The sequence below is a fragment of the Schizosaccharomyces japonicus genome, assembly GCF_000149845.2.
Source record: "Schizosaccharomyces japonicus yFS275 unplaced genomic scaffold supercont5.1, whole genome shotgun sequence".
NCBI lineage: Eukaryota > Fungi > Ascomycota > Schizosaccharomycetes > Schizosaccharomycetales > Schizosaccharomycetaceae > Schizosaccharomyces > Schizosaccharomyces japonicus.
The window spans coordinates 1,015,165-1,032,377 of record NW_011627860.1 but is presented as its reverse complement, the minus strand read 5'-3'; the positions used below and the strand labels follow the sequence as shown (position 1 = coordinate 1,032,377).

The following is a 17,213-nucleotide window of genomic DNA, read 5'->3' as shown; positions in this document are numbered from 1 at the left end:
TTAATGAAACCTTAATGGAATATTATGCGCAAAGGGTTTTAAAAGTTAATTGTTGAAAGAAACAAGTACTGTTCAACGGAGTATAGCCATTGAAATTTTGCAAGATGTGCAAATGTAAAAGAAATAACTTGTTCTTTGCTTCGTAATAGCAATGAATGCTAGCGAATGCTTAGCCCTTCAATTTGAGAAACCAATTAGTTGAATGATTGTTTCATTTTCAAAGTTCATTTGCTTGTGACAGTTCGGTGGTTTTCCTCGCCTCTACGTATAACAGACCTTTTATTCTAGCATGTGTGTGTTTCTCTATTCACAGTAAAACCGCAGTTGCCGCACTGCTACGAATGGCGTTCAACCCGTGCTTCGTATTGTATTCTCACTTTTCAAACTCGGTAGTTGCGATGAGTTGAGTGTGCTAAATGATTTCAATTTTCGTATAATGCTGTATATAGTCTTGTTAATACCTTGCGAGTTTCGGTTTTTTGTGTTTATTTATTTATTTAAAAATAATAATCATAATAATAATAATATTCTTATTCTTCTTCTTCTTCTTCTTCTTACTCTTCCTTCAGCTGCATGCTCAACAATCTTTAGCAATATATAATGTTTTTATTTATTCTTGTAGAAAGGAAACACCATGTTTACGAGCAGATAAAATTACTTTACGTAATCAACAATTGTCAAACCAAAAGAAATAGTAACGGACAGAAACAGTGTACAGCCCCTTGCATTGACCGTAAGTACCCTAAAACAACTTATTTTCTTCGAACAGTATAGAACATGTATAAAATCATACAGGACGCTTTGAAGTACCGTTACTTACTATCCCTCGTATGTCGCTACAGATTATTTGTCGCATTGCTTAATTTAAACGTCAACGTATCCCTGAAAAGCCGACAGGGGTTCTACACGAGAATATGGTCAGAAACAGACACAGCATTAAAATAACCATGCTTAAACCGGTCTATTGGAAGCCAGTTCCTTGATCCTTACTAAGTATAGTTGAAACCCTGCGATTGAGGTGATTTTACGGAATATAACCAAGAAAATGATGCGGGGTATATTACCGATTCAGGGGTAGTATTCGCGATGGTCGGTCTACGAGCACCGATACATGTGTATACGTCATTCTCTCATTCTCCCAACGAAGACCAAGCTAAGGAATCTTCCCATGCGGAAAAAAGTCAAAGAAGATTTATCGATATTATGATAGATACACAGAAAATCAAGTGACAATTGCTCAGTATGTAAGACCAAGCTGAGTTCATGAGCCGCAGTGTTGTCGTTATCACTTAGTAGTAAAGGAAAGTAAGTGTTTTATTAGCACTACACCAATTTTTTGCATTGCTCCTTCCTTGCTCCCATAAAACGTTGAGGACACACATACAAAAAAAAAAGCACACAGTCTTAACGCATTATTTACATGCATTAAGAGCTGTAAATGTAAATAGCGTCTTTCTTGTTTTTTCCTTTTGCGTATCTTACGCTAAAAGTCCTCGTGCAGACAACTTTAATTTTGCTTTTCATATATATTGCAAATTTTATTTCTTAGTATAAGCATGAATGTAATAAATTGGATTATGTATCGTTTTGTTAATTTCTGTTTTTTCGCGGATTCGCTTTTCTCTATTCCACCCCAGTCGAAACCCTAACTTCTCCTAGCTTCTACTAACAAAGAAACAGGTTGCAATTAGCTTTGAGGAGGGGTCATACGCCAAAATTAGGTGCGTAAGGGAGGTTACATAATGAATTGATGTCTGCTTGCATGTTTTTCTCTGATTCTGACTCGTTTAGACGCTCGTTATTTGTTACCCGTCTTTTCAAGCCCAGCAAACTTGCTTTAAATGGGTTCACTGCAGATCACAAGGGCACGGTAATTGATCCACGTTCCTGAGCAACATTTTTGACGTGATGACGTCGATGGAATTACCGAGAATCTTGTCGGCTACAGTGCCGTCTTCACATAACCGAACCTTAATTACCGAGAAAATATCAGAGAAATGCGAGGCGAAGCCGTGCGAACAGCTGCAATCAGAAGATTGATTTCCGATGTCGATTCGCTTGGTGGCCCTTCAGAAGTGAACGCTTTATTAGCCCCTTCAAGTGGAATGACTCTGCCCTGCAGATTTGTACGTCATTGGCCAAAAATGCGGCCTTAAAAAGAGACTAGACAGGAGAACGGCTCGCCGCTTTTGTTTTTTGTCGGCTGCTAACAGTTTTTTAGTCGGTACCGACATTTTTGCGTTCGTCAGAACGAGGTTTAATTTTGTGCCGAAAAACTATAAACCAATTACCCCGGTTTGCCAAAGGATTAAATAACAAAAACACCTCAGCATAAATTGTTTATGCTCCAATAGAAAGTTACAACAGCTTTATCAAATTATCAAGAACAACTCAACGCCCTCCTACAGCCCTTAGGTGTCACGGAATCCGTTGTTTAATTGATCATTTCCACTCCTTCTCATACCCGAGATCGTGTCGCATTCTACAAAATTCGCGCACTTTCCTTTGATCTTAGTGGACATATTTTCGCTGCTTAATCGCCGAATATATATTCATTTTCCCTCGACCGGTTCTCGGTTTCACAAGAGATTGACAAGCTACTTCGGCGTCCAGGAATTCCGTCTGCTGGGGCATTATTTGTCTCACACTTGAACTTGTGCTGCTTCTTAAGAACATCCATACTGTCGTTGTCCCTTATTACCCACAGGGTGACTTTTCCTCTCTCCCTTGCTTCTTTCATTTGCCCCTTATTTATTTCAATTCTATTTTATTCAGTCATTTTGAATGGATGCCTCTCCTTGGTATGGCTATATACCCACAAAATGGGTCGGCATTGTCGGCGTTGTTTGCTTCTCAGTGGTTGCCATCGGTGAAGCGATCCAAGCTAGCGTCCTCAAGGACTATCTTCCAATCATTCCTTTCATTGGTACAATTATCGAGATTGCTGGTTGGGGCGCTCGTGTTAAATCAAGCGCAGATCCACTGAGCTTTAATGCGTTCGTGTGTCAGGTTGCTGCACTCATCATCGCACCCTGCTTTTATACGGCTCAGATTTACGTGGTTCTTCAATACCTCGTACGCCTTTATGGACCCGATTATTCTATTTTAAGACCCAAGTTATACGCAATTGTTTTTATTTCATGCGACATTGTTGCGCTTGTAATTCAGGCTGTCGGCGGCGGCATCGCTGGCTCAAGCAGTACAAATCAACACACGATGGATACGGGTGGAAATGTGATGCTTGCGGGCATTATTATTCAGCTCATCGGCCTTTCGCTTTTTTGCTACGCCGGCATTGACTTTGTTGTCCGTTATTGTAAAAATCGTCCTTATCGCACCTCCTATGCCTATGGGGTTGTGTTAAATCCTGATCTACAACCTCCTTACTCCTCTAAACGTTTCTTATCCATTGGATTGCTTGTTGCTGCTACTATTTCCATCTTCATTCGTTCCATTTATCGCGTTGTCGAGCTTGCATATGGCTGGAGCGGACCCGTTATTACGCGCGAAGTTTATTTCGATGTGTTCGACCTTATTCCCATGGTGGTAACTTCGGCGTTATTACTTGGTGTTATGTGGCCCGTCACGGAGGTGAAACAGCTTCCTGTCGATGTACAACACATCACTGTGGAAGATGATAACTTTACTAAAGTTAATACATTAACTACAGACATGTCGCCAGCTGTTTCCTATGATGTGACTGAAAACAGTTTGATGGGCGATTCTTCTTATGATCATGATAAAAAGAACAGCATTTTGAGCTCAGTGAAGGTGTAATCCTTTTGCTCCGTTACGTTTTTGGCCATTCTTTTCGTTTTCTTCCCCTCCAATTGAGTTCCTAACGTTCATAAGCGCAACCAGTGATTATTAGCATGCTGCTTTGCTTTCTTGCTTCGCAATTACTATGCGGTTATTATTTATCCTCTTTTCCGTTTTCTTCCATTTTCAGTCTTACTTTTCTTAATCCATCTTAAGTTCGTTTCTCTCTTCTTTCTCCATACCCATTGGAATGTTACATTAGAATTATGGCGCCCTTAGCTATGTGTATATCATGAAGTTTCCCTAGTTATTAATGAACCCTCTGTTAAAATTGTACAATTTGAGCACACTCTATTAGCGTGAATTCTTACAAAGTAATCCATTCGAAGCATATATTCCACAATAGGTGCAACGCACTCTCAAACCAGCAACTAAATTTGCCAAAAAAAAATCATAGTAATATATTAATATAAAAAAAGTAATATTAGGAAAGTGATAAAGAAAACGGTAAACATAATTACCAAACATAATTTCAAAAACAGGGAACCCAATAAAGGATAGCAGAACTTAAGAACCCATCAAGCAAATCCTAAACACCGAGATTGCCCGTGCAACAAACTTTATCATGTCTATTCAGAGAAGAAAAACCATCGAGATTATTGTTTCATACGACCTGCTCAGTTGCTGCAAGTCTTGTTCCAGTACTTCTGAGCATAGAGGGGAAGAAGGTCAGTGAGAGAGTCACGTCCATCATCACGAACAAAGTAACTCATCCAGTCGCTGTCCTTGTACAGAGTCTTGTTGGCAATGACGTTGAGTGCATTGGTCACCTTCTTTTGGATGAAGTTGATGGAAATAAGATCAACGTAGTCGGGCTCAGTTCCGTTGAAACTGATCTCCTTGTACAAAACGTTAGGGGACTTGTAGTAAGGAACCTCAATGTGTCTCGTGTCATCACCGTCTTCACCCAAGTCATCAGAAGTTGTGTAACCAGGGGTCATGAAAAAGCCCTCCAAAGCATCGGCTCTAAGAGTGGGACCGTTGTTCAAGCTAGTGTACACATACTTGGCATACTTGTAAGGAACACTAGGAATGTAGTTGAAGAAGTTGGTAGAGTAGGGAGAAACCTGGTACATGGTGTCCGTGTTGAACTCACCCTTGTACAGATTGCCACGGAATCCACCGCCAATGGTAAGAATAACATGAGGGTAGGAATCACGCTCCTCGTTCACAACGATGGACGGGTAAACCTCGTCATTGAAGAACTTGTACAAACTGTAGGAGGAGTTGTGAGGAACCTCAGTCATGTAGTAGTTTTGAGGACTGCAGCCATAGGGAACAGAGATGTTGAGCTTGTTGCGGTAAGCAGTAATTTGCTTGGTAAGATTGTAACCGGCAGTAGTGTTGAAAGTGCTGTCGTTAGTGTTCGTATGGAACATAAAGGTCTCACGGTTGAAGTCAAGGTAGCGACGAGAGTAAGAAAGAGTGATGTTCGAGCCGGTGACGTTGCTGTAGCTTTGACGAGAAGTAATGTTAGCAACAGTCTTGCCAATGTTTTGAACGGTAGCGTTGGAGGAAGAGATACCGTCAATAGCGAGCCAGCCAACAGTCTCACAGTAACGACCAGACTCCAAAGCAACGGAGGCATTGTCGAAAACGGTGAAATCACGGACATGAGAATGACCACCAAAGATTTGAATAGGGGTGTTGGGGTGGACAGCACGAATGGAAGCATGGATGGCCTTCCACTCGTTCCAGTCACGGATAGGAATGTGACCCAAAACCAAGAACAAATCTACATCTTGGCGGCGAATTTGGTGTTGGTACCATTCGGTCTGGATAGTGTCTTCAACCTTGGTAATAACAGTAGCATTGCTGTTACCAGTGAAGTCGAAAAGGAAACCGAGCACAAGAACACGCACACCGTGAGCAGTGGTAAAGTGGTAATAACGCTTACCGAAGGGCACCAGGCTACCAGTGTTGGTGTCGTAAATGTCAACGTTCGTAGTAATATAATGACCGTTCCAGTGAGGCACAAAGGTGTTGTAGGTGTGACGAGAGACGTCAGCCTTGTAAAGCTCATGGTTACCAATAGTCAAGAGATCGAAGGGAAGAGCCTTGAAAATCTCGTCTGTGTACAAACCATCGGGTGAAGTAACATCAGAGAAACCGGTACCGTCGTGCAAGTCACCAGTGTCGACAATGTACAGATCAACATCCTTTTCGGCAGCAATTGCCTTCATGCGTTCAACAAACGACTTGAACTCACCGAAATCGGCCTTGTAGCGGTCGTCGCCCAGATGGCCCTCCAACCAACCATGAGTGTCGGTGGTGTGGATGAAGTTCAATTGTCCCCATTCCAAGGGGCTAATGAGCTCAGTGAGGTTGTAAGTGGTGTTGGAGTGATAATTGATCCAGTCGACATCAGTCTCAGTGGGTTCCTCGGTAACGCTTTTTCTAGCGAAGCCCGTGAGTGCCAGGAGGTTAGCTGCAAATGCCTTCAGAGTGGGAGCCATTGCAAATCCGTGACACGATATTAAGAATTACACAAAAGCGGACGAAGAAGGGACGGGAAAAAGAAGAAGGAGGAGAAGAAAAAAGAAGAAAGAAAAACAAAGAAGGAAACCGGGAAAGTTGATACTTTACCTTGACTCGTTAATTGAACAAGTCCAAACTCAAACTTCCAGTAATGGTAGCCTAATAAGCTGCAAGTGTCAATGACAATTCACAGTTGAGAAAGAGGAAACGCTGCTTGACTGGTGAAAACAAGGTTGCGAGACTTCCCTTTATATGCGGGAATCGAGTACGTCCAAGAATAACCAAAACCTTTTTTTCGCATGCGAGCAGTCATCTTCGCAAAGCTATCGACTTTATCGATGAACTGCGATTGCCATGCGACAAAGAGCCGACTCAATTGGTCTCAGACTGAAAACAGAAACCCCGACAACCGAGAAACTCCCTTACCGCGGAATGCAACCGTTGAATGCCATTCTTGGCGGGTGCCCATTATCGTTGTGAAGCGACGAAAACGTGCGTAATCCCAAGGAAAAATGGCTCAACAGCAGCAAAGAATTCGTTGCAAGTACGCACAGCAGACATCCAGCAACACCGTGGAGAGAAAATGCGGATCTTGGTGACACGATTCCGAGACAAGCGCAGCAGGAAATACCGTGAATGGCCTTTTCCTTGCACAGCAATAGTGCAATTGCTGTCACATTTGCACTCAATTGTCCGAAAAGCCTCAACAGGAAAAATAAGCACTCATCCGCTCCGGACACAACGGGTTCTCCAAAAAGCACTCAAAAAACAGCAATCTTAGATAAACTGATAGAAAACTGATAGAGCAATGAGTAAGCAAACTTTCATCAAGAAATGTGCTATCGTTCTTGTGCAATTGCACATGCAACGCTTATAGGGCTTCGGCTCACACGAGGAAGAAGCCTCGCGCATGTGACCACGTAAACGCTAGTGACACCAGTAAATCCGCCTCGAGTGGTGTTTTGAGCCTTGAGATGCGACAAACGATACGATTTAAGGCCGTCGCTAGCGTCACCTGCGGTCCAATGTCACCAGTCATCAGCTTTGCATTATGAATAGGCCCGATGAAAAATGCTCCATGAACTTCCGCGCTGCCGGTCACGGATACACGGAACAACCAAGGGCCCATTCAGCTGCAAGGCCCTTGGTGGTGAACGTGTTACAGTACCATTAAGAAAAGAAGAACGCCAGAAGAAGGGCAATAGGGGTGAAGCAGTCAGTAGTAACGGAAGGGGTTGCAATGATTGCACGAAGCATATTGGCACCAAGGCTTCGGGTGCATGAGAATCTCTGAACGAGATTGTCGAGCGTCTGGGTGCAAAAAGGACTCAGTTTAATGGATGGGGTGGAGTAATCTCTCTCCTGTATCCCAAGGATAACCCCTCTAAATCTGCTCACTGTGACCTTAGATCATCTTGTACCGCTTGCAGACAATGACAGACAACACCGCGAACACGATCAGACTGCTCAGGATGCCGAAAAACCAGGTGAGACCAGGAGCATCTTGGCCGGGGACTTTGGTGTTCATGCCCCATAGACCCGTGACCAGATTTAGAGGAACGAGGATGGTGCCGAGAACGGTGAGGCGAGAGAGGACGTCGTTGGTTTCGTTGGACACAAGTGTCATGTTGATGGAGATCTGTGCAAGGTAATTAGAGTGACTTCGGGAAAGGATTTTTTCGTAGTGATTAAGATTCTGCACCATAGTGACAATGTGGTCTTGAACATCACCTAGGTAGAGGGCAATTTCGCCGCGCGGTGCTACTTGCCAGGCCTCATTACAGCGTTTGGCAAGTCCGCGCACAACGTCGGCCTTGTTTGCCAGTAAACGTAGTAGACTCATAATTAGCTTTCGACACTCGCCCACACGTTTCAGCATGCTTTCCTGCGGCTCCACCTCCCGCACGTGTTCGTGATGAATGCCAAGAATGATGCCGTCAATAGTATCGACTTCGTCTTCGATTTTCTCGATTAAAGGCGCGAACGCATCTGTCGTGTCGTCAATCAACGCATAGGCAATCCAATCCGCATCCACAGTCAGGTAGCCATTCAGCTGCCGAATTCGACGCCGGACGTTCGGTGGATGTGGTGTCGGATTCGCATGAAATGTGAGAATACCATCACGGAAAACAACCATGTAGAGGTTGAGCGGCTTTAAGTAATCAGCACTGGACGGCAACTGGTTGAAGGAACGAAAGGTGACAAAGTAGTAGTTGCGAAACAGCTCCACCTTTTCACGATCCTCTTCCATTGTTATGTCCTCAACGGTCAGTGGGTGAATGTGAAAACACTTGGCAAGCAGACGCACTTCGTCAGCCGTCGGTGCATACACGTCAAGCCACCAAGTGCCTCCAGAATGGAAGAGCTCGCGGAAGCTCTGCCCCTCCTGCGGCAGCTCCCACAGGTTGCGCGAGTGAATCGTCGTGGGCAACTCGTCCGTGAAAAATGTGAACCGGAATGGACGCTCGCTTTCGTGCTTGCGAAAGTTGGCCCAACGGTCGCGAACTCGATAGCGCCCATCCACTAGCATAGGCTCGCTCATCTTTCGAGCACGCTGACGACGACGCCCCGGGATAGACGTGCTCTCGCTATCTCCGTCCTCGACGTTGCTTTCATTTGCCAGAATCTCTTCTTCGGCCCATGCATCCAGCACATCAAATTCTGGATTAATGTTAGTAGGCACAGTTCCCGGAATCGGTGTAAAAACACCGTCCTCCGACTTTGGCGAGCTCTCACGCTCGTGAGCAGAGGCTCGTGACGATGCTTCTTCCTCGTCAAAATAATTATGGACAGAATGGCTCGACATCTTGTCTGAAGCCGAGTGAGAGTAAAAATCTTCGACTGCCTTTTGCAGGACATTCGAGTCTGAGTGTTCCATGTTCGAATGGACACTGTGAGCATCCTCATCATGAGGCGATGGACACACAGAAGTTGGCATAGACGGCGGATTGTTCACATCCTTTGCTGACACTCGAGCAGCATGACTTTCCAACCATGTACGAGTCAGATACGGATTCGGAGCTGCTGCATACGTCCGCGACAGCCTTTCGCTCGTTGTGTGAGTTCTGTCCAGCAATGCGGTCCGTTCGTCAGCATCCACATCAAGCGGCTCCGACAGCAAGGGTTGATGCAGTTGTTGTAGCTGTTGCTGTTGCAAACTAAGACCTCGGACTTTCCATGTGGGACGGCGAGGCGGAGTGTCATTGTTCTTACTCTGTCTCGTGGGGTTTGTACCGAAGGCGTTGTTCGGTCCCTTCCCACTCAATTCTGTATCATCTCCCAAAGTTGACTCTGAATAAGCCCGTGAAAATTGAAAAGCCCGGGGCAATGAATGTGACAGGACATGTTCTTTCTGAGTGAGGGGCTGCGACTCGTCTCCGCTGTCGAAATCCTCTCCTTCATTCTGCTCGCGTGGTGAATGTGTTGAAGAAGACTCGATCGTGTCTCTTCGTTTCACAGCAGGAGACAGCCGCTGTCTCGACCTCAAAGGTGACAATTGATCTGTATCCTTGACGGTGAAGGCTGCTGCAGACGCCAGATGAGCTCCAGGCGTGTCTACTGGAGAAGAACCTTTCGGAGACGAATTCATAATTCTCTTCGCGTACGACTAAACATGCGGTGGACAAAAAAATTTACAAATACACAAATAGAACTTTGTAATCTACTGAATTGCACTGGAAAACCAAATCTACGGTTCTGCGTCTTCGAGCTGTCGTTGTCGAAGAGCAGCTGCTGTAGTGACCGCCAAGTGTGCTCTATCACTGCCCTCCTCGCCTCAATGGTGGTGGGAAAATTGAGTAGATTAGAATTTGTATTAAGCGAGCATGACGACAGCAATCTAATCATAGTGACAACACACACGCTTATGTCACCGATAGCGGTGGGGAGAGTAAATCCGGGTGCGCGGGGTAGCGAGAATGGGGGTACCGGAATAATATGGGCAGGACATGGGCGCGTGGGGGAACATGTGGGATGTGTGGGGAGTTTAAGCGAGAAGGAGAAAGGCGGAATGGTAGGAAGAAAGGGGAGCTGGTCGTAGAAGAAGGAAAATAAGATCACAGGCGAAGAATGTAGAACGAGTTGTGTGCAGTAGTGCGTGGATGCATGCGGGGGTGCGGCGGGAGGATTGGGGGAAATCTCAAAGACAGATGCCGTCGGTTCAACAATAGTTGTCGCCTCCATGGACAGACGAACATGAAATGATCAGCCTTTTCGTTCCCTTTGAGTAAGAAAAAGGGTCCACCGCCGACGAACCAAGTCCCAAGGTGAGCCTGACGGTAACGGATTTAAGTGCTGCTTTACGATACGGCGAGTCACAGGGGAAGGCACGAGTCGGGGTCGAGAAAGGAGGCGTTCTATAACAATCAAGACTCCTTTGCTGTCACGACGCTTTAGACAATGAGCAAGCACGGTGTTGTAAGTGGACAGAACAGATTGCGGTCGAGCGTCTTTGAGAATTGATTCTAGCTGGTTCCAAAGGGAGAGAAACTTTGCACTAAGCGAAGGGGAACCGGCAGTAGCATCGTCAGCACGGGTATTCGCTGCTTTTTCTTTCCCGGGACTTGGCAATAGCTGTGAGTGAAGGGCACATTTTAGGTAGAAAGTGATTAGATAGGCATCCTGAGCACGAAAATGGGTACGGAGTTGAAGAGATCGACACACAACAGAATGGATGGACGGTAAACTGTGCTCATGAGCCCAGAGCCGTTTCATAAGCAACACAACAACATAGGGAGAAGGCAACAAGGACTCAAACCGCAGTACGGACAAGAATAACCGTCGAGCCTCTTTCAATTGATTGTGCTCAAGCAGTGTTCGCAATGTCTTTGTTAGCCATGTCCGTGTTAAGTAAGGAATACAATTTCGTTTTTGAAGTATGGACAAAAGGACAGCAGACACCTGATGGAATCCGTGAACGCTGCTTTGTACGTACAAATGGGCAAGCACCTCAACGGCCGTCGCTGCATCCTGTAATGGCAATTGTATGGCACGACAAAAGGCCACTCCCTCCAACGAAGCAAACACGATATCTGGCACACATACAAACCATTTCAGTACGTTTTTTAAAGCCAAGAGTGAATGTGGAGAAGCACCGCTCCTCTTCAGATGCTGGCAGGGTGCCACAATGATGTTGCATTTCCATAACCGATGCAGTTGCTGAAATAGTTCCGTCGCCTGGTCTCTGGTCCACTGTAGCGTGAGATTTGGTTTCGTAATAGTAAAATTTGGCACATCTACGACCGTACTGCTATGTTGAGAGGCAGGACAGCCCGAGGCAAGACACAACTCTGAGCTAAAAGACCGTACAGCGGCCGTTTTTTCGTGGAAAGAGCGTGCTATTTGTAATCGAGCTCGTGTTAAAGCGTTACGAGCAAAGAAAAAGCCAAACAGACTCATACAAATGCCGTTCGACCATTTCTGCTGCTGAGCAGTACTCGACAGACGCGTCGAAGAGGGTCCACAAACAAAAGTAGCACGTTTGTCTAAAAGTAAATACACCCGTGTATCCCATACATTCTCAGCAATATGATTCATGTAATGGAAGTGTATAACCCCGTTACTGATGTCATGTTTTGCGTCTCAGCCGCTGGGTTCTTTTTGGCCAGCAAGTTTTCCCTTCTCCCCTTCACACAACCAACCTCACCTCCACCACAACCGACAACTCGTTGTTTGTCACCAAAAATCTGTCTCCCTACGTCGCTGTTGAACCAGTTTTCTAGCAAGTATGACCGCTTCCCGCGAAAACTCGGTATACCTTGCCAAGCTCGCCGAGCAGGCTGAGCGTTATGAAGGTACGTCGTAATGGGATATGGGCGTTGGCCACTTGGGACAACACATCCCTTTGTTCTCCACTGCACGGAAGGCGGTCTAGCGGTGACCTGGGCCCGTTCTGAGGCCGTTGGGTCTCAGATTGACTTGCTTAACTGTGTTGCAGCTGTTTCTGCACTATTTCCCACGGGTTTTTTACTAACAAGCCATAGAAATGGTTGAGAATATGAAACATGTCGCCTCTCTTGATGAAAAGCTCTCTGTTGAGGAGCGCAACCTTCTTTCTGTTGCTTACAAGAACGTGATTGGTGCCCGTAGAGCATCCTGGCGCATTATTTCTTCGATAGAACAAAAGGAGGAAAGCAAGGGAAACACCAAACAGGTCGAGCTGATCAAAGAGTACCGCAAGAAGATTGAGGACGAGCTGACCACTGTGTGCAACGATATCCTCACTGTCCTCGAAAAGCACTTGATTCCCACCGCAGCCACCGGTGAGTCCAAGGTGTTTTACTACAAGATGAAGGGTGACTACTATCGTTATCTTGCCGAGTTCGCTGTCGACGATGCCCGCAAGGAGGCTGCTGATAAGTCTCTTGAGGCCTACAAGGCTGCCTCTGACATTGCTGTCGCCGGTCTCCCTCCCACCGATCCTATGCGTTTGGGACTTGCTCTCAACTTCTCCGTGTTCTATTATGAGATCCTTAATGCTCCCGACCGCGCTTGCCATTTGGCCAAGCAAGCCTTCGACGAGGCTATTTCGGAGCTCGACAGTCTGTCAGAAGAATCATACAAGGATTCGACACTGATTATGCAACTTCTCCGAGACAACCTCACCTTATGGACGTCTGATGCTGAGTACAATGCCGGTAAAGAAGAAGCCGCTCCTGCTCCTGCTGAGGCCGAACAGCCCACTGATGCCGCTTAATGTTCCATGAGAAGTAATTCAAGCCAACTTTTTTTCTACAAATGAACAAGTTTTAATGTTGCTTTCGTTTGAGGGGCGGAGGAGGGGATGAGAAAGTGGGAGTGAAGAAGGGGGGTGAATTAGTAACTGTGTATCGGAAATGAATAAGGAGAGAATAAAGAACTAATGGAAATAAAAATCCCTAAGGCATTAGATGCCAAAGAGGTAAAGGATTTCTTCTCGGCGAAGTCGGAAGGCCGACCGCCGCTCGTCCTCGGCCATAGCGCTGCGGACGAGGCCGCGTTTTTTTTCCTGAAGAGCTGCAATACGCTCTTCAATACTGTCTGCAGTAATCATACGGTACACATGGACTTCCCGTTTCTGTCCAATCCGGTATGCCCGATCAATTGCTTGTTCTTCAACACTCGGATTGTAAAACGGGTCGAGCAAGACAACATGATTCGCAGCCGTCAGGTTCAGTCCAGTGCTGCCAGCTTTCAGCGACACTAGCATAACCTGCACCGACTCCTTGTGCTGAAACCGATGAATTGCCTCGTCACGCTGGGAAGCCGACATGCTTCCATCGTACACGACGAACCTGATTCCCTCACGCTGCAACGGCACACTCAACAATTCAAGGAATTGTGTGAACTGTGAGAATATGAGAATCTTCTCACCCGGTTGCTCCGTTCGGATACGGCGCACGAGCTCGATTGCGCTTTGGATCTTCGACGACGGCACCCATTCGTCGAGGTGCCGAGAAAACCGTCGATAGAAGCGCTGGTCTTGTGCGTTGGACCAACACAATTGGACACTCTCGCTGCCGGCAGCTGCCGATTTTTCCGCATCGTCGTCACCCGTTTTTGTCTCTTTCGAATCCTTTGACACCAACGGAGCAAAGGCGCGCAACTCGTCGGGATACACGGAAACAAGTGTTTCCAGCAGCAGTAGATGTGACGCGTCAAGAACACCACGACACAAAGGACAACGCGACGTACCAGACGAAGATGACGTAGCAGAAAAGGCGCCGCCGCCATTGCTGGGGTTTAGCTTCAGTAACGATTCCATACATTCCATGCATGCAAAGTGACCACAAGGGGAGATGAAACGGGAGAGCATGTGACATCCAGACACACACCACACTCAAAGTCATCTAGTTCCGCAACGCGCTTCACCACGCTTGGGCTTAATTGCTTAGCCAGCTTGCGTGATTGTTCCGAGTCCTGTAACACCTGAATTGCAGCAGACGGTATGCTTGGCGACAACCACGGGTGGCAGCATGCCTGTCGCAGCCGTAGCAAAAATACAAGCATGCCACCAAACGAGCTGCCATGCGTGAGTGTTTGCGTGCGGGCCAGAAACGCATGGGCCTCAGACAAGCGCGCAAGGTACCGAGAGCGTTCGTCTTCTGAGAGCGTCACCGAAATGATTTTCGTGTGTTTCCGCGGCAGCTGCACAATTGGGGCATTGTTGATGACGGTATGTTTCGTACGACGAAGCATTAGCCCCTGCAGCAGGATCCGTAGCTTCGACAGCGCGGTCTGCACATGATACTCGGAAGTGCTGCGTAGCGGGCGGGTAAAATCTTTCTGAAACACGGACCATTTGCAATACGGTTTGACGCGAAGAAACTTGAGCAGGCTGTACAGCTCGCCAATGTGATTCTGGATCGGAGTGCCGGTGAGACACCAACGGTACGAGGCGTTCAGCGCGCAACAACCAACAGCAGCCAATGTCTCATGGTTGCGAATGGTGTGCGCTTCGTCCAGCAATATGCGATACCATACCGTCTCAAGGAACGGGAACGATTGCGACGGCGCGTCAGCGTCTTGAGCAAGTTTGGCCTGGTAGCGCTTGTACGACTTGAATTCAAAAGCGATGGTATTGTAGGTGGTCAGGACAACATCAAATTGCGACATCTGGTACGAGTCATAGTCGCGTTTCGTAGATCCATGGTGCACGTACACCTTGAAGCGCTGATCAGCTGCAACTTTGGACTGAATTTCATCAGCCCATTGATGCAAGAGTGCGACACTCACAACAATTAGGTTTGTCTTCGGGCCATCGGCCGCGCACGCGCGTCGACTAGTGAGTAGGGCCAGTGCTTGAACGGTTTTGCCGAGACCCATATCATCCGCGAGGATGCCGCCGTGCACGAGACCCTGTTCCATCCCACACATCCACCGCTGGCCCTCAAGCTGGTGCGGCATCAGATCGATGGTTAGGTGCGGAGGTTCGATCTCATTAGCTAAGGCCGCGGCCGACGAGTCGCGTCCGGTCCCCGAGTCCTTTGCGGTATGCACAACCGATTCGACAAGAGTGCGCAGTTCGCGCATCACCTGCTGATCTGGACGCTGCTGCAGTGGCTGCCCTCCATACAAAGGAGAGGGACCACCAAAAGAGGATCCGGCCGACGGCGCACAAACACCCTCGGCTTCCACTTGTCGTGCTGTACGGAACCCGGCTGGACCCACAGCGGCGGCCTGAAACGCAAACGACGTCTTCAATGCCAATGGCAATGTCGACGACGAAGACACCTCCAACGTGTTTGAGCAAAGCACGCCATTGTCCTCCTCTTCCTCCTCGTTGTCGTGGATCTCTATAGGGCGAGAAACAGTGCCAGGACAAGGGGCATGTGTCGGCGGTCGCTGCACGCGAGAAGGAGGCTTGAAGGGCGTGCTGACGTAGGCGGACACGCGTTTCTGCACGAGCCGCCGCCGCGACCGACCAAGGGCAGAGGCAGAACCGGCCGCTGAGGCCGCAGAAGATGATGCGTTGGACAACGCCGAGGTAGAAGATGCTAGACGTTTGGGTGACGGGGCTTCGAGCCCGGCGAGGCGCCGAGCCAGACGCTCGTCTTGTTCGAGCTGGCGCGCCCGTCGTTCGTCGTCTCCGTTCAGCTGCAGAGATAGTTCACGAGCGAGTTCTTCGTCCGACCTGATGTTCCTGCCGTTAGCGAAACGAGATCGTCAGGCGCGTCAGATAAGACGCATAGGCACAGGCGCTTGCATGTTCTACGCGCGAACGTTTTGTTTTTCCCGTCGCGGCCCTATGCACAAACATTGGCGTCTACAATAACGAGGGATGCCCACGAACAACTTACCGAATCTGCCGGAGCGTTCTCAACTCCTCCTCAGACCCTGGATGGGCAGGCAATGACATGGGAAGAAATCATGGTGGTGAAGCAGAGTGGGCGGCGGCACTACGACGTTTTATAGGCGCGACGAGGGGTCCGGAAGGCAATGTCGGGCGCAAGTATACGGCATAGAATGAATTAGCTGTGAGGGACAAGTGTACAGAAGGGAATGGGCGAGCTGTATGCAGGCAGATGTGTATGTGTTTGCGAGTGCACGGAAACTGCCATGAGAGGCTGCTGCTGCAGTGTGCGCGGAGGGAGTGGGGGCGTTCACGTGGCGGCCAGAGTTATTCCCACGTGCCCTGAGCCCATTCGTGGAGCACCCAGGAGCTGCTGCAGTGTGGTCTGATCCATTCAGAGCGAGGCGATCTTCCCCGCCTCGGTTTTCGGCTCAGATAAGGAGGCATTTTAGCGAGCGAGCGACGGCCGAGCGGGGAGAGCCGAGCCGGCAGCACAAATGACGCGCCATTTATATTGGAGCCTATGGTGACTAGGAGGACTAAGGTTTGGTGTACGCGTCTTCCCAACGAGGCCCGAACTAAGTTCCGACAGCATGCGAGATATAACGTGCGAATGACGTAGCACAATGACGTGTGGAGAGTAAGGAGAGTGGAGGAGCGGCACAGCATCAGGCGTGAGGCGTCGAACAGCTGGCCATAGCAGCTTTCAAACTCGCACGGCCGAGCGTCAAGCGAGCGATGGTGTCTGAATAGCGGGTTTCTGCCTTTGTCCGCGCTGCTGCTGCTGCTCTGCTTGGAGCTGCGAGCGCTGCTCGAGCCGCTCGCCTGCGGAGAAACCATATATCGGGGAAGCCTGTCCCAATCATCCTCTCCCTGTCTCATGACTAGTATATTTGCCCTTTCTTCATTGGCCCCATTTTCGCTTGCGCGCCAGATCTTGTTAATTTTAGTAACAATGACATCATCCGCCGTCGCACCTACATTCAAACGATGGGGGGTGCGCTCGTCCAGAGTATATAGCAACACCCGCCGCCCCTTCCTGTCACTGACTTTGCTGAGGCTCTACCGCATCGCAACCTACCGCACCGCACTGCATCGCCCTGCATTGCCTTCGACTCTTGCGTCATAATCTGTCCGCGCCCAGCCG

At 48.1% G+C, this 17,213-nt stretch overlaps 6 protein-coding genes across 6 annotated transcripts; 2 read left to right on the top strand and 4 right to left on the bottom strand.

Moving 5' to 3' along the window:
* Window positions 1-1,569: 1,569 nt before the first annotated feature.
* On the top strand, window positions 1,570-4,141 carry SJAG_02581 (hypothetical protein). Its single transcript, XM_002173751.2, has 3 exons — window positions 1,570-1,721; window positions 1,792-2,126; window positions 2,222-4,141. Exon 3 carries the CDS (start codon window positions 2,785-2,787, stop codon window positions 3,775-3,777), a length of 993 nt encoding a protein of 330 aa, XP_002173787.1. The 5' UTR covers window positions 1,570-1,721; window positions 1,792-2,126; window positions 2,222-2,784; the 3' UTR covers window positions 3,778-4,141.
* A 54-nt stretch (window positions 4,142-4,195) lies between these two features.
* Window positions 4,196-6,275, bottom strand: SJAG_02580 (phosphoprotein phosphatase; the record flags this gene model as incomplete). Its single annotated transcript, XM_002173750.2, has 1 exon — window positions 4,196-6,275. One exon carries the CDS (start codon window positions 6,273-6,275, stop codon window positions 4,437-4,439), a length of 1,839 nt encoding a protein of 612 aa, XP_002173786.1. The 3' UTR covers window positions 4,196-4,436.
* Window positions 6,276-7,702: 1,427 nt separating this feature from the next.
* Window positions 7,703-10,008, bottom strand: SJAG_02578 (CorA family magnesium ion transporter; the record flags this gene model as incomplete). The annotated part of the gene is made up of 1 exon (XM_002173749.2): window positions 7,703-10,008. Exon 1 carries the CDS (start codon window positions 9,884-9,886, stop codon window positions 7,703-7,705), a length of 2,184 nt encoding a protein of 727 aa, XP_002173785.1. The 5' UTR covers window positions 9,887-10,008.
* On the bottom strand, window positions 9,942-11,832 carry SJAG_02577 (hypothetical protein; the record flags this gene model as incomplete). Its single annotated transcript, XM_002173748.2, has 1 exon — window positions 9,942-11,832. One exon carries the CDS (start codon window positions 11,830-11,832, stop codon window positions 10,501-10,503), a length of 1,332 nt encoding a protein of 443 aa, XP_002173784.1. The 3' UTR covers window positions 9,942-10,500.
* Window positions 11,833-11,901: 69 nt separating this feature from the next.
* On the top strand, window positions 11,902-13,058 carry SJAG_02576 (14-3-3 family protein Rad25). Its single transcript, XM_002173747.2, has 2 exons — window positions 11,902-12,089; window positions 12,279-13,058. The coding sequence occupies exons 1-2, from the start codon at window positions 12,023-12,025 to the stop codon at window positions 12,989-12,991; spliced, it is 780 nt and encodes a 259-aa protein (XP_002173783.1). The 5' UTR covers window positions 11,902-12,022; the 3' UTR covers window positions 12,992-13,058.
* Window positions 13,059-13,087: 29 nt separating this feature from the next.
* On the bottom strand, window positions 13,088-16,624 carry SJAG_02575 (ATP-dependent DNA helicase). The gene is made up of 3 exons (XM_002173746.2): window positions 16,074-16,624; window positions 14,041-15,916; window positions 13,088-13,849 (listed from the first exon to the last, which is right to left on the bottom strand). The coding sequence occupies exons 1-3, from the start codon at window positions 16,130-16,132 to the stop codon at window positions 13,181-13,183; spliced, it is 2,604 nt and encodes an 867-aa protein (XP_002173782.1). The 5' UTR covers window positions 16,133-16,624; the 3' UTR covers window positions 13,088-13,180.
* Between the last annotated feature and the right edge of the window lie 589 nt (window positions 16,625-17,213).